The 17,553-nt window shown below is 38.0% G+C and overlaps 1 protein-coding gene across 1 annotated transcript; it reads right to left on the bottom strand.

Moving 5' to 3' along the window:
• Positions 1-5,006: 5,006 nt before the first annotated feature.
• Positions 5,007-16,139, bottom strand: LOC139721445 (cystine/glutamate transporter-like). The gene is made up of 10 exons (XM_071632760.1): positions 15,941-16,139; positions 15,120-15,480; positions 12,844-12,969; positions 12,085-12,184; positions 11,462-11,506; positions 10,929-11,052; positions 8,720-8,823; positions 7,593-7,836; positions 5,926-6,103; positions 5,007-5,142 (listed from the first exon to the last, which is right to left on the bottom strand). Exons 1-10 carry the CDS (start codon positions 16,100-16,102, stop codon positions 5,078-5,080), a joined length of 1,509 nt encoding a protein of 502 aa, XP_071488861.1. The 5' UTR covers positions 16,103-16,139; the 3' UTR covers positions 5,007-5,077.
• Positions 16,140-17,553: the final 1,414 nt, after the last annotated feature.

Genomic DNA, 17,553 nt, shown 5'->3' with positions numbered 1-17,553 from the left:
TACATGCAGAAGAACAATACTTGTGAAAGACTGTCAGAGAGAGAGAGGTGAGACATAAACCTCTAATCATCTCTGTAACAAGGCAGAAGTACAAATTGACATATACTATTAAGTTACATCACTGAATTGGCACAAAGATGATAGATTATGCAACCGCCACAACGCAAACCGTATAGGTCAATGTAATCGTGTTGCCTGAATACAACTGCAGACAAGTGAAACAGTGAGAAAAGCACCCAGAAATTACGCGAAGGGTGAAGATTTTAACCTGTTCCTTCTGAAAACTAAAATCCCGACAAACTTTGTACAGGAACAGATAGGGTTTTAGCTGCAGATAACGAGTTGCATGTCCGTATCACCCCCTCCTCACTACTATAACGAACTTTACAGTGGAAACTCGATATAAAGAGATCTGATATAAAAAACTACCTGATATAACAAACTAATTTCTCCAGTCCAAATGAATTTATGTCCTTTGTTTTGTATTGTTCATTGACTACTGATATAACAAAATATCTGATATAAAGAACAATTGTCTTGGTCCCAACGATCTTGTTATACTGAGTTTCCACTATACTATACATCGTTAATCATGTACTTGTGTCAGGCATATGTAATTACCCTACAAACCATAGGATTTGATCACCGTTATCAACCTATTTATACACAATTCCAATGGCATTCAGAGGTGGTAATTCTACGAGGGTTAATTCTTGTCTACTTTCCTATCAATTTCTTACTACTTTCCCTCGTGGTAAAGATAATATAGTAAATACTTTAATAATGACAGAAAAAAAATCAACTGTAAAACTCGAGGCAATATGCTCACATTCTTTTCAATATAGATCGAGCATACACAGAAATAGCACAAGATGGAAGACTGAAAGATGCCTTTACCTGCATTGCACCATAAATACGTGTACATGTAGACAAATATAAAGTCTTTTATTAAATAAGCTTTCACAGATCTATAAAGGTCTTTGGAGAAAATAGTATATGAGTACCATGCAACTTCCTAAAGAGTACTACTCAGGTATACAACTTGTAATTCTTAGAGACTGGAACACTTTGGTATCACAAAATACATGACAATGACTTCGGTCTTAACCAGAAATTTGAGGAAAGTAAAAATACATCTGCTGGCATTAAACGCTATGGTCATTTCGATTAACATACACATTTCAATACTCCACTGAATCACTTGTGCCACCAGAATGATGGAAAAAGAATGACTCCAATCAGAGAGTGTGGCTGCTAGTTCCTGGCTAATTGTTAGGCACTTAATTTCTTCAGGGTCAGGAGTATGCTAGGCAAATGAAACCGTCTGCACATCACTGGAGTATGAATCTAAAAGGGAATGTATGCTGTAAAACAAGGTAAACAAAAGCTTGCCAAGATGCTAACAAACTACGACATTTAAATTTGTTCTCCTTCAGATCAGTCATCCTTCACTTACCCACAAGCCATGGTATGCAATGATACTAATTACATGATATAGCTCCACCATCATTCAAAGCATGGTACAGGGGAACCTCAATAAAAGGAGGACCTAAAAAAAGAAAGAAATGACGATTACCTTGCTATATCAGGTTTCTCACTATGTCAGGGTACAAAAACTGAGAAATATAAAAAGTTGGGACCTGCAGATGCACCTTGATATAAGAGGCTTTTGTTTTATCTGATTCTTTATACCACTGTACAATCATCATCAAATCAAAGTCATAAGAACAACAAATCATGTCTGGTTCTTGCCATTGTGCCAGTATTTGACTGAGCACAACTATCCAGACGTGGTGACACATCTCACAGGGTGCAATTACTTATGTAGCTTGTATACACAGGAAGTCTATCATTAGCAGGATCACTGCAATGATACTGAATCAACATTTTCTTTTTTCTAATATGCCACCTGCTACTACATCAAAATGCTCAAGCACATTAGATTACATCCATTGCACAAGTCAGTGGAAAAAAAATATATGCAAAACTTGACCCCATCTCCACTCTCTGGATAGCATTCCAGACAGTCTGCATCGCCAAAGAACAATTTCATTTTTCTAGCATAAAAAAGAAGCAATTGACTTACCTCTCTAAGAAAGCAGCGAGAATAATATCACACTTAATATATGTAACAAGTCAAGTTTTGCCGCGACATCATAAACTGTTGGAGTCTTTTCATCCAGTGATGGCAGTACCAAAACTTCAAAAATTCACTACTTTTGAACAGATTGTCCGAATCTCCTCAAACTTTCACTGATGTGTTCTACAAATATTGCTGTATTCACGTAATCTGCATGTATACTTGAGAAAACTTACCCTTTGACAACATTCAGGCTTACTTACTCTCCATCACAAGCATCTTTCAATGCAAGTTATTCAACAATAACAAAATGAGACTGAAATGCAAGTATACATAAAGATTGATGCACGAGTTTTCTATTAATTTGTGTCTCTTTGCTTAATAATCTCTTGCTAACATAAAGATCATCCAAACTTAAGATTTCATAGGTAATCATAGTAGATATGGGGTTGACAATAGATCATAACATGTCTTAAGAAAATGATACATTTCCAAACATGCGCTGATGCTGAGATTAAATGAAAAAAAAAAAATATATATATATACATATAAGTCAATATTGCACATCAGGTTTAATACAAGAAAAGGTTGCATTCAATGCTAAGTTTTTTGTAAAAGACACCAAAAATTTGTGACTACAAAAACCCTATAATTAAACATGCCAAAATATTTTCTTGAAAATTCATAGAAAAATATACCTCAATGAACAGTGTACAATGTAATAGTTTACAAAGTGTAAAGCTGGTGCACCTCTACCACACCAAACATTAAGCATCCAGTCACCAAAAGAGGGCCCTTACTCTCTGAAGTGTTGGAACCTCTTAACAATAAGCCAGCTTGGAGTTCCAGTTTGCCAAAAAAGAAAAAGAAAAAGTAATTTGTACTACACTGGAATGTTGGGTTTTAAATTCACTGATTAGAATCAGTGATATAATGATTATTCCAGTGATCCCTATAAATGATGCTTGCCAGTATACATCCACCTGAGAGCAAGCCTGGTATTTGGCAATATTCCCTACGTTCAGACGATCCCCCGCTTTGCGGGAGCAGTTTGGAGAGTTTTACGGTCGACCGTCCAATCATGCATTAGAATTCCCCGGCTGAAAGGGGGACAAAATCACGGCTGGTGGTTTCAGCTGTGTGTTAGGTCACTGTACATGGCGCTGTAGGGCGCGTGATTACAAATTTATACCATTGCCTGATTCACCACAAAATTTGGAGCATGAGTACTTATGAGGAAAACAGCTGCACGAGAGATCATAGTTAGTCCCCCTCCAGAATTTTGTTGCCGGACTTGACAAGCTTGCCAGGGGAGTGGGGAATGTCCCATCGAGCGTTCACAAGATGGGATTGCCGGGGAAAGTCCTGACAAACGGGACATTCTCCGCAAAGCAGGGGACTGTCTGAACGCAGGGATTGATAGAAAAAGTTCATGCCATCAAAGCAAAACAATGAAAGTGATGATTCCCCAAGTGTTGAATGACAGACCATTTTATTCTGGTCACCTGGTTTACGCAATTCGTTCATTTTTTGTTTCAAAATGAATTCCACAAATTATCATGTTGGGCAACCTTATGCACTCCATCACTTTAGGCGTTTTCACATCAGCCCGTTGTTTCGAAATAGTGCGCTATTTTCTGACTTGGGAAATAGGAAAATATCTCGAGCTTGGATTTTTATCGGGCTGATGTGAAAACGCCTTTTGAAAACAAGTATTGACTACATATGTATACAGAAAGGTTAATTGTGCCAATGTGCACATGTTACAAATTCTGGTGATGATAATGAACACCATGTAATTCAAAGACACTTATCAAGAATGCTTGCAGGTGAAAAATGTGTACAGCGTGGCCTGACTGTTACTATAGCTGTGTTCAGACGAAGACAGTGTTGGTCGGAGTAACTTCGGAGGAAGGGTCAGAGGAAGCTTGGTCGGAGGAAAGGTCGGAGTAGTGCCCGTCTGAACAAGGTCGTGGTAACTTCCTCCGGTCAGGGGAACTTACCACGACCTCTTCCTCCAACCAAGATACTCCTGAGCTTTTTCAGGAGTATCTCGCTACCACGTCTAGCCGGTCAAAGTAAATTGCCCGTGTGGACAAGCCCTCGGCGTATCTATGACCTTACATACCTTACGACCTAGGTACAACTTCCGTGGTCACATTGCAATCTTGACATTTTGCAAGTACACGTGTGCGTGCAGTACAATTCTAACCCAGCCGATCGCGACGAAGAAGCTAGCGCTCAGAAATTCTCATCAACAAGAATGGAGAAGACAAATGCCGCTGGTAAAACACAATCATTTGGTCAACGTGCGTGGCGCTACCACTTCCGGAAGTTATACTGACCCTCCACGGTCATCCCCTCAAAGGCCGTGGTAAATTGGTCGGAGTTTCTTCCCACGACCGTCGTGTGGACACAGGGTTGTGGTAAGATAAGTATCAATTGGAATTTTAATTGCTGTGTCATAAAATATTACTCCGACTAGAAATACGTCTGAACATGGCTTATGATCTCTTGTGTTCAGTGTAAAAAAAAAAACTGAATGTTTCAAAACAGCGGTTACTTATGAGAGTCCAGATGTACCACACTCAATGTTTCGCGATAGACAGTCAAGTTGGTATGGTGTATAAACTATTCAGTGAATGGTTTTCAACATGGCAATTTATTTTTACAGATCTCTTGATAGTGACACTACAATTCTTAAAAGATTTGTAATGTTTGAACATTTCTTTGTTTTTATGCATTCAATCATCATCCCAGAGCTCTGTCAGCAAAGTTTTAGACAATTTCAGAAATTATACTCCCATACTGTAACAAGATCATCTATGTCACATCTTACAAAATGGAATACATTGCAATACTGCCTTTCAGTGCTTAAAACTTGAAGGCACTCCAAACTGTTCAGCATTGCATACCTGTGGGTACCCTTCTGTAGACAGAATGACATTCCCAGAGGCCTGAACTACCTCATAGTAGTGGCCTGGCAGAAAACTGTCTTCAAAATGTCTCCTTTTCCTGATGAATGCAGAAAAATAACCTCTGAAGGATCCTGGTTAATTTCACTGTTCAAGAGAGAAATTCGAAATAATCAGTTTAATATTCTCATTTATTTTCTCTGCAAGACCTACACTTCTACTCTAGTTCATCTAGAAATGTGAAAACCCCACTGTAAATGATTTTGTTTGTTTTAAAGAAGTTGCTAAACACATATTCAAGAAAACATCTTTGCAAAATAAGAAGCTGTATTTAAGTGACTGCATATATATTTTTCAAAGGTTAATTTGTATGTTTTCTTCTGTTGGCCCATCATACCTTATCTAGCTAATTCCCTCTGTTGTTTCATCCATTTGTGCATGTTGTGTAATTACAACTCTGTGAACAATTACATCATCATAATTATTATTAGATGTAAAGTATTTAAAGAGGCAATCATGTCCATTTGGCACTCTCTGAATATGAATATCATCACTAGAATGTATTATTATGATATGATTCTGAATTAAAAAGTACACATTCAAAATCACCACATATAACAATCTAACTTAAGTTATGATAGACAATAGAAATTCACAATCGAGGACAACATTTATTTCTCTGATTCCTCAGAATTAAATTAAGAAATTCATATTACCCTACCAAGTGGCAAAAAACATACTCACATGGAAATTTTCACTTGAACATTATGGCCAAGTTTAGAAGGAATTACCAAACTGCAAATGAAATAGCTCAGAAATTTGCAGCCAAGTTCATGGGCACATAAGGCATTCAATGAGGGCGGACAAACACATTTTTTAACCTCAAAAGTAGGAGCACCAAGACATTAACAAAACATGTGAAATTCTCACGTGAAAAGGGTCCAAGGCATTTCATCCTATAGCGGGGATGGACGAAGGCAAAGTAGATGGGTAGGCCAGTCAGCACGATGCAGATTCCGATGCCTTTTCCCACTGGATCCGAGTAGAGAGACATCCCAAGGATGAAGATCATTGCAGAGGTGTATATCACCACCACAAACAGAGGGATCTGTGAAGGAAAAAAACAATGAGTACATTCATCCTCCTATCCAAGCACAAAAAGAGAATCTATGCTCAAGGAAGCACAGCATTCCACCTAACCAAATATTTGAGCAAGTTATTATAAGGCTTGTAGACAGCATCATTAGCTTGAAATTCAACTTTTACATTCCGACCTCTCCTATCTGGACATGTCAGGACCGGCGATAAACGGGATAAGGTATTTTACAGGTATGGGAGACTCAATGTTTAATATATGCAGCTGCTGAAGAACGATTGCCTGCACCGTGCCTGTCCATGTTCTTGCAGTGATGTGGGGGTTGTAAATTTCTGAATGCGTGTTATTTAGATGTAAATTAGATGTGAATGTATGTTTATTATGTTGAGAATAATATGTGATTCAGGTGAGTGTGTGTAGGAATTTTGTTTCAGTTTGAAATCCCCCCTTCCCCTGTAATTATTATATTGAAGAAAAAAAATCACGCCAAGATTGCATCGGGATAATAGAGAGATCTGGATAAGGGAGGCTGGATAGGAGAGGTTAGACTGTAGAATAAAATGAATGCATTAAAATAACGATATAGTGTACATGAAATTTTATGAACAGTAATTCAAGTTCATAGAACCATTTTTGATCTGAAGACATCTACTCTGTGTGTTTGTACAAAATATATGTACCCATGTGCCCTGGCACTAAGTAGCTTAACATGCCAATCTTTTTCAAGAGCATTCAGTATTAAACCCACCAAACTTGACCTAACTGTAGATAACCAAGCCTATGTTGCAATGCGTTTCAGTCCAACAGGAAGGCCATGGTGGACACAATGGGGGAGGGGGGGGGGGGGGGGGGGGGTAACCTCCATTCATGGACAAACCGTTTCAAGACATCTTTGCCTGTCGGCAAAGAAAGCACTCCAGCATGTGAGCCAATTGGCGAACAAAATACAGTAAGGGTTGCAAAACAGTGTCTTGCAATATCATCTTACACATGCACTTCCCATGCACACTTCCCTCAAGTAACAGGATGTAGCTTTTCAAGTGTGCACATCCCATTGTCACAGGCTCCCTTTGTTATCACAAGCATTCATATTCATTGATTTGATAGGTTCGAGACAAAATGCACACTCTTGTCTTCGTGAAAGATCTTTATACTTTGCAAATGGACAGTGTTGGCTTGTTGTCAGTTATCTTCCTCAAATGCACTCTACATTTTAATCTTGTCAATCATGGCAGAAAGAGAACAAAGGGCCTGAATTTAAGGAGTCTCAATCATTACAGGTACAAAGAAATTCATATTTTGATAACTACAGTAAAACAACAACAACAACAACAACAACAACAACAACAACAACAACAGCAACAACAACAACAACAACAACAACAACAACAACACAAAACCAGTGTAATCAGCATTGGAAAAAGCATTCCCAAATGTGAATTCACAATGAGGAAAAGATATTCAGCTGATAGGTCTCAACATCAAGACAAAGTTGACATACCTTGAATGGTCGGGGAATGTGCGGGTACTTCCAGCGGTAGTAAGGCAAGATGAAGCACGTTAGCAGGATAAACATGATGTCCACAAACTGAGTGTACTCGATGAGGACGATGACGTCGTCCTCCACCAGATAGATGAGGGCGATGAGGAGGATGACCACGCTGGGGAGAGGGGTGCGGTGCTTGATGCTCACCATGGAGAAAATTTCGGGGAAGAGACCCTCACGTGCTGCCGCAAATGTCGTTCTGAAAGTAAATGGAAAACAAAATCATAGACTGTAAGAGGAATTGTATGCTAGAGTCAGAGCTAGCATCATCCAGTGACATCCACTTTTGAAATCCACTCACTGGGTGTTCTCTTCTTTAAGCAAATAGAATTGAAATTCACCTGAAAACTGAAAGGCAATTTCGTTTCCATAATAGTTGCAACGATATCCATATCTTTGACTTTATATGAGCACTGTTTGAGAAAACTACCAAAAATACTTTTTAAAAAGAGTATCGCAATTTGTACTTCATGTGTAACAAAAAGCATCAAAATAGGGGTTATGATATGATAAGAGTGTATGCCCGTTTTGAGCCAGTAAATGTTACACTTGCAATACGGAGGTTTCATTTGAACACCATACAAAAAGCACATAATATCTAATTCACCACGATCCTTTATGTCTTGACACTGAAAGTACACTGTACTGTATATTAGGCTCCAGTTTGCTTCGGCACTTTTCATGATCAATGATACAGTTTCTGGTCTATATTTTTCTATTTTGTTCGCCCTCTTTTTTTTTTTTCCTTTTTTTTTACTAGTTCATTAAAGACCTCATACACCCTGTGCATATACCATGGAATGGAAAGGTTGGCCCTGCTCGGATGTATTCAGGAATTCCCATATGGACTAATGAATTGTGTACAGTTTTATCACTGATCTGTATGAAAGTACACACACAGGCGAAGGATCTCAACTGGAATCGACCATTACTGATGAGCGTAGGCTTCGATGCTTATATTCACTGACCAGACCAGTGCTATTTGTGGTTTCGAATGTACCATGGTAGGCAGCGAATGAATCGGACCATCAATGAATTTCCACACAACTGAATCTTTCAAAAGGGCTGTGAGCTCTACTGACCTTGATCTAGCAAGAATGCTGGCATTGGCACTTCCACAGGCTGACATGGCCACAAAAATCCACACCAACCAAGACCAGCTGCCCAGGGCCAGAACACTATAGTCCTTCAAACAAAAATAATGATACTAACATGTTGAAGTCATCGCACAATAATACAGTACAATTTTACACCATGTTCTTGTTGATTTTGATTAGACAAGCAGATTTGTAGGAGTTTGATAAAATTACACTTGCTACAATAAAATAATGGAATTTTGATGTTTTACATATTCTTACAAGATATTTGGTTATAGTAACATAATAAATATGTAAACTAGAAAAGCACTCTGAGAGCGCAGACCTCCACGAAGCAGCTACTTTCCACCTATGATCTTGCTCTTCCATAGAGATCAGTGCTTTCCCCCCATACGTATGCATGCTGAAAAAACGCCCGATTTCCCAATAAAGAAGCCTTTGTTACGTCATAAACCCTCAGCTGCGCGGCGTGCCTCGCCCTAGCAGAACTAGAGTACACCCTTTATTGTGCGTATGAAAACCTAAAAATGTGCAGCTTGAACTCCCAAATTCATTGACATTACCTGCCAAAATATCCTTCATAAAATCCATAAAATTTCCGGATCACTACCAAAATTTAATCATGTGTTCTTTGTGTCATTCTTAACCTTTCCTGCAAGTTTCATCCAAATCCTTGCTCAACTTTAAGAGTTATTTTGCACACGGACAAACAAACAAACAAACAAACGGTAACAAAAACAAACCTCCTCCCATGGTGGAGGTAATTAGCTGAGCTGATAATACAACCAACTAAAACCTCTCTCTCTCTCTCTCTCTCTCTCTGGCTTGAGCATGAGAATATCATAAAATACATGCTGCTGATTAATGATCTGGGAACTACATACCTTCCCCACTAATAGTCACCAATTCTATCTTATTGCATTTTAGTACATGGCACATATGTTTTTCTTGTGAATATAAATTTCATGTCATAAAGAGGAAATAATGTGAAGATGTAAGTGTGTATCAATGAAAGACTTCAAAGGCAATGACATAATCAGGTCATCTATTGTGCATATGTGGTTGCAAATAGTAGCAAACATTCATAGAAACATGGTACACTTTAGTAACCTTACTTTTGGTCCGATTCTGATGTAACTTCCATAACTCGGTTTGTGTGATTTTACTCTATTTTTTTTTTTAAATAGTGACTTAAACATGGAATGGAAAGGTATTTGTTTGCATTAATTAATTCATAACTAAAATTCACAGGAGCAAAAGAAAGGTAGTTTCATTATGTAATACTTCAACATAATTATCATGAAATACTCATGGTTGCAAGAATGATTAAAGGCAGAACATTTCATTTAACAAGGAAGCTTTTATATATCGCTGACTTGTCAAAAAGGTTTGTGAAGATTTTTACTTCTACCGTGTGCAAATAAATGTTTGTAATATAGATGCATGCATATATTGTTGCATTGTGCATGTAAAGCTGGGACCATCATCATGGGGCTTGGATTCAGATTGCTCACTAATGTATATCATTTATTATACAAATGATGCACAGGATAGAGTGCGTTAGTGGAGATGTAGCGCACTCGAGGGTATTTACAATTGTGAAACGTGCACGAGGCGAATGCCACGAAATAATCCTGTGCATCATTTGTTTTATAAAATGGGTCGAAAACTAACACTGTAACAGCATTTTTTACGTACCTTTGTGGGCCCAAACATTTACGCACGTCGCACTTGGAAATCCCGCACATATAAGTACTGTACGTATAAGAGTATACGTACGCCACACATGTTATGCATGCACACAAGAAAGGCCGGCCGGCAGCCCGAACTAGAAGTTGTTTACAGGATTGCCAGCGCGTATAGTAGCGCGCGACGCACTTGTAACAACTAATTGAGTGCGCACTGCTAGTGTAAACATTGTGACGTCAGGCCGTGCATGTAATGTTAGTGAGAAATTAATAAACGCACACGTGACTCATTTCAGCGCTTCCAATTGGCTACATTCTTGAACCCATTTTATAACATGCAATAATTCATGAAGAGTACTACATGATCCAGCCATGCAGTATCAACTAGCTGTTGAAACACTTCTTGCTGATTTATGACTGAAAACCTGTTATCAATCTTGTTGTCGCGCAGGAAATGGATAGAAAAATGATGATAAAATATGAAGAGCATATTAAATGGTACTTACTGCTGCCACTGCTCCTGAACTTAGCATCTGTGCTGGTGAGAGTAGTGTGAAGTAGGCAATATTTGCCATGAGATACACTGCAGTTATTGCTGTCATCGATATGAACAAACTGAGTGGGATGTTTCTAGATGCAAAAGAAACAATGGAAGCAGCACAAAGACAAAAAGGTTAGAACATCAGGTCAGTAGAACAACATACCTATCCTTCTCTTTACAAGAAAGTCAAGTCCGTGGTGAATGTTTACTGGCAGATGTATGAAATAATAATACACTTAGGCCAATAGGTGGTTCTTTAGAAGCTCTCCAGTGCTTTGTCTCCAAAGTTCATTAACATTGTTCTATTATTGTTAGACAAAGTACTAATACTAAGAAAACAGGATGTATTCAAACTTGTTGAGAGAATGTGGCATATCAAACTAAACAGTTACTAAAAAAGCGAAGAAAATATCACTTTAAAATATTCTTTGAGAATACATAATGAAAATTTTTTTTAATGACAATCCGATGCAATTTTTAAAGAGGATCTGCTCTCACCTGGCTGGTTTATGGATTTCTTCAGTTATAGTTGTGATAATTTCCCTGAGAAATGAAACAGGAGAAAGTGATGATTAATGTTGTTAGTAAAGGCATATACTGATTTTCCTTTGTCAAAGATTTTATTCTATTGTCAAACAAAATCAAATTTCATGCAATCCTTGTGAACACATGTTCTGGTCTTCTAGATCAGGCAACAGCAGATCTTGAAAAATGAGTGTCACTTTGCGATCCAACAAAATTGCCTTGATGTGCAAGTGGAAAATTACCAAGTACACCTTCTAATCTCTTTAAAAAGTTTGTAAATATGTTGAAACATAAACTCCTTCCTTTACAAGTAGATCATCCCTTGAAAAGGAACAGCCTTCCATCTCTCATTTGGCAGGTATATCTTGACAGGCTATTCAATACATGTTACTCTGGCACCATGTGCCATTTATCACACTTCACTCTACTGAAATTGTGACTTCATTCAAAGTTGAACCTACAGAAAAAGAACTTGCAGCAATATCTACAATATTTACGATACGAAATGTACAAGATTTTGCTAGTAAACCGCTCTTGTAGTCCATGATCAAAGTTTGGTAACACTTGGAATGAGAGAGGACAGTCGTCATACTTACCAGCCAGAGAATGAATACAGACCGGAAAAGAATCCCATGGGAAGCAGAGTCACGTCAAGACGCCCGGATGAAAAACCATTGGCAAGATATTCTGTGTGACCTTTCATAGGATACCATAAATATATTAATTAGGCAGTTACTAAAATCTTATAATAACAATGTTATAAAAACATTTTGCACTCATGGAACTAAGCTTTGTAGAGGCAAACTACAGAATCATTCAAACACACGTCAAAAATTCATCAGTTTTCCTCTCATCTTGTCTGCTCATTTCCCCCTCATGACTATTTCCTATATTTCTATATTTTCCCATCTTCAATGTGCATAGAGAAATTTATTCATTTATTACATGTGCTTTATAAAAATGGTTTATCATCAGTATCATCACATGCAAATAGAATAGCATCAGTCTTACACAATACTAAGCCACAGGATGCTTGCAGCTCTAGCTGTTTGGGAAATCTGTAGAAGTTCTACATTCCAAAAGTTATTTTATTGAAAAAAAAATATATATATATCCTGGTCAAATTACAGGTGCACCAGAATAATTTTCATGTCAGACATTTCATTACAGTTAAATGACTTTAGTTAATGTGACTCCACAAGAAAATAATCAGGCAATAAAGAACTTATGAAAGAAAACTTAAACCCCCTTGGTTGTAATGAGTTCTGAAGAAAAAAAAAAAGTCTCAAATAAAATAAAATTTTACACAAGGAAAATGAAAAATGATATGAATAAAGGATAATGTTATCACATACCTTTTGCCAAATTATAGATTCCAGAGATGAATATCACCAGTAAACCAAATGTCTTGGTCAGTGTCAAAAACCCAGTCAACTTGGTAGAAAACTTCACACTAATGCAATTAATGAAGACCAAGAACACTGTAGAAGACACAGAGAAAATATGGATAGTAAGTATTTACAAAAAATTATCACAAGAGAAAGCATCACATTCCAACTTTTAAGCAAATTACTTACTTCATTTTCTAAAAGTACAGTACGTTGTCAGTATTAGTGAGTGTTTTGTGACCATGAAATGAAATTGCCAAAGAAATATCAAATGAGCCTTCATTATTGACTACTGAGATTGGTTTCATTATCATCATTATTGCTACATTGTATTACTATATTACTATCATTCTAATCACCCTTGCAATCATCAGTAACACTGCAATTGTTGCCCAGTGATCCAGTAAAGACTCAAATCACCCCCATGAAAAATATACTGCACTCTACACCTTGCATACGTAAGAGAAACTGTCATACTGTCTAGCGATCACTCTTTGCCTTTCCTGAGTGGTTGCTATAGATTGGCAATCTATCCCTGCACAATTGCACAGATGTTTGCTTTCGTTACACTTGGCACTGAAGTTGATACTCGAGAGCCCTTTGGGGTCAGTGACAGCTGATTAAATTCAAGTCTGATCACAACAGGAAATCAAGATACACCATCCAATGTTTACACTGGTTATGCACACTTAGTCAGTATTGATTATTGCACTACTGTGTAATTTCAGTACCAGCATGGCTGCTGTTAAAAATGTTTATAGTCTACTATTACTGAGGTTCCAATGATGGGATCATTTTCTGTAGACACCTATACAAAGTAAACTTGAAAAACAGACAGGAAAGTATTGCTTGAAGTCTGTTTTTTCACATGATGTAGAGTAGGAGGTTAGGATTTATGTTTTCCATCCCCTCTCTTCTTCCTTTCTTCTTCTTTTTTTTTTTTGGGGGGGGGGGGGGTGGGATGGGGAGGGATGGGGGAGGGCTGTCAAGTTAAACATTTGTAATCTCCCTTGCCATTCTGTGTTTTCGTCTGAAGCCAACCATGATCAACTTGATTTTTTTTTTTTAGATAATTCAATACAATTAATGTGACATAATATAATAATATGATACAATAGAGTATGATGTAACATTATATTTATATCATGATATAATATACGTATAATAAAACACAATTCAGTATGTTTCAGTGTTGTTTCCCTACATTGAACAGTATATCGCTGCATCATAAGAGACTCTAGAAACATTAATTTCCAAATGCAACGAGGCAAAAGGTGCTCCTTTAGCAATGTCACAGTGTTTGGTAAAAATCTTGGAGAGAAGTTGGATTTGGGCCTCCAAGTCACAACTTTACTGGGTGGAATCACAAGTCTTTGAAGAAACCAGCAGCATTTCACAAGCCACCTGACATAGCATTTATAAAACAAGGCTACAGACCTGTAAATGATACACTATATCATGCGTTGATGAAATCCTGTTCAGTGATTGGTCTATATGACATCATGTGATCAAGAATAACTTTGATATAATATTGAAAACAACAGACCACCGGTTGCCTAATTATTGAGAGTTCTCCCATGCATTCTGGCAGACTACAATGTTTATAAGAAGGTATCAAACTGGGAGGGGGGCCTTGAGGGCCTCGAGGGGGACATGGTGTCCAATGATCACGCTGGTGATGCAATAATACCCGCAAAGTTTGTAAAAAAAAATCTTGACCACACATTTTTCAGAATGAAGATCAAACTGAAAACTGGCCCCCAATTTGGTTCCTAATCTGACATGAATGAATTAATGAATGTTTTAATGCAGAGCATTTCTTATTTTATAGTATTCTAATTTTTAAAAAAAGATTTTCTACTTTGGTGGTTCTGGAGTCCCCAGGGGATCCCCAGGGGATCCCCAGGGGATCCCCAGCAGTTGGAGCATGGTACCCATTTGTACAAAATATATTCTATCACCCTAGCAATAAAGTTTGCCAAGTTTGGTGACAAGTCTGACCATGTATTTTTAAGAAGTGAAAATTGGATCGACATCCCAAATTGTTCCCTCCCCCCAACATTAAATCTTGATAAGATATCTGACGCAACATGATTGGTATTTCAGAGAACTTCGAAAATCAATACTGCATGTAGCGAACAATCCTAGTAATATATTTCTAAAGCCACATCTTGACAAAAGTTGGCCTTCCTAAGTTTTGTGGCTGGCTGTAATTGATGAACTGATGCTGTTATGATACTCACGTATACAGCATACGCTGATCAGTCGCACAGCAAGAAGTGGCTCCTCCACGCACTGGAAGAATGGCGTGAGAAGATACTTGGCGATGACCAGCGACTGGATGGCCAGGGATGAGGGGTTGATGATGGTGCTCACCCAGAGCCGGCAGAAGCCAATGACCGGTCCCCACGCCTGAAGGAGGAACGTGAAGTCCCCGCCCGACTTGTGCATTATCAGCGAGAGCTCTGCATAGACGAGCGCTCCGCAGAACTGGATGACTGCACAGAGGACCCAGAGGACCAGGGCCCAGCCGACGGAACTGCCTGTCCCTCGCAAGACTCCAGAGGGCGTTATGAAAATACCTGTCCCAATCACCTGGCCAATCTGGTACAGGACAAGAAGAGAGACAGGCTCAATGTTGATATGGGCAGAGTAAGAATAAAGGGACAAATGAAAACACAAACAGATATCACAATGTACACAGAAAACCAAATACAATGAAAGGAAACGGGTTTAATGTCACAGGAAAAGTAACTACAAGTCAGAAAACTCATCAGAAACGTACCTTGCAACCAAAAAACAATTATCTGTCTGGAAAGGTGCAATGTTTACGAGCTCATGGTCATACGTAACATTTTTTAAGAAATAGAAATGGTAGAATCAGACCACATTCTTAGGATATGAACGCTTGTCACTGAATGATGTCCAGCAACAACAAACACACAGAAAAAATACACTACTCTAACTTTATTGCACACACAGAGAAAAAGACTATGAATTTGAACGTGTCTTGTAAAAGTCACATAAAGTTGTCCATGCAGCTGAACTAGAATAAAATACTTACGATATACCAAACACAGCCTGCCAGTCCCAGATGCCTTGGGATTGCTATTTTCTCCTCTTCTCCATCCTCTTCCTTCTCACTGTCATCCTGGATATTCCGGAGCTGCTTGTAGCGGTAACCTGACTCAGAGGATGCTGGGGGATTTCGCCTGAAGATTATCATGTCTTCTTCAAAATCATCCCTGAAAAATAAACCGTGTTTGAGTAAATGAAGATAGTCTGTTTTGTAGACCTTCTCTTCATCTCTTGTTTCAGCTTGTTTATGTCCTCTGCCAAGGGAGAAGGTTATGTTTTCTTCAGCATTTGTTAATGTTTTTTTGTTTTGTTTTGTTTTTTTATCCATGCACAAAATAACTCAAAAAGTTGTGAATGGATTTGGATGAAACTTACAGGAAAGGTAATTTTTTAGGTTTTCATACACACACTAAAGTGCATGCTCTAGCTTCTGCTATTAGGCGACGTGCGTTGCGCAGCTGGAAGTTGATGAGATAACAAAATGCTTCTATATTGGGAAATCAGCCAACATTCAGTACGTATACGTACGGTGCAAATCACTGATCTCTATGGAAGAAAAAGATCAGTGGTGGAAATGAGCTGCTTGGCAGAGGTCTGCACTCTCTGAGTGCTTTTGTAGTTGCAAGCTGTTCCGCACCAATTTAAACACAGTCAGTCACAGCAAAATGGCAAATCGAATTTAAACATTTAAAACAAAGCTGTTGATGTAGCATGAAATTCTCCATGCAACCTTAGCATGCTTTGTGCTCCATTTGTAAATTTGCACCAAATTCTCCCTACATTGTACTACCCACCCCTCCACCTGGCACCCTACAACCTCCTCCCCAGAAAAAAAAAAAAAACCCTGAACAAATAAAAACAAAAACACAGTAATGAAAAGGTAATGAAATCTGAAGGGGGAGGTGATTAAAAGACCTTTAAAAATTAGTAAAGAATCTGTAAACCCTATCCCTGACCTTTAACAGCAAACATATTAAAATCCTTACATCATTTCTCAACAAAAATGTTGCATTACAAAATATGGGATCATCTATGATTCACAAGTCAGCAGAACAGATTACTGGCGTCAAAATGAGAGAAACTTATATCAATTTGGTAATTTGTGATGTCAATAAAAGATTACAAAATTTGAAAGCAAACAGCAGGCAAGACAAGTTTTTTTTACAGCAATGTCTACCCACTAAAACAGCTCTTTTTAACATTAATAACAGCATCAATGATGAGACAAGTCATCGTTTGCATTTGGGGTGCACATAGAGTCTAGAGGTTGTTTTGAAAGGTTGGCCAAGAGAATGCCAAAAAAAGAAGAAGCTTAGCATTATATTTCACATACTGCCACTCTAGTTTCTACAGTACCGTAAAATACATCAAGCAAGGGTCATCACAAATCAGCTCAGTTCTGAAATGAAATTAATCTCACTATAATACGTTACATACAAACAAAAGGTCAAACAACTTCACCTTGACAAGTATAAATTGTTGATTTTTTTTTTCATCACTATCACACTTTTTACAGTTCATTGATTGCCCATGTCAGCACTGCAACCCACTCTTTCTTTTCAAAAGCGTTGAACTTGAATAAATAGAATCTTTAAAAAA

This window comes from Diadema antillarum, unplaced genomic scaffold (assembly GCF_040938485.1).
Source record: "Diadema antillarum isolate AM-2024a unplaced genomic scaffold, OU_Dant_1.0 scf00000143, whole genome shotgun sequence".
Lineage (NCBI taxonomy): Eukaryota > Metazoa > Echinodermata > Echinoidea > Diadematoida > Diadematidae > Diadema > Diadema antillarum.
This window is presented reverse-complemented; position numbering and strand designations above follow the sequence as displayed.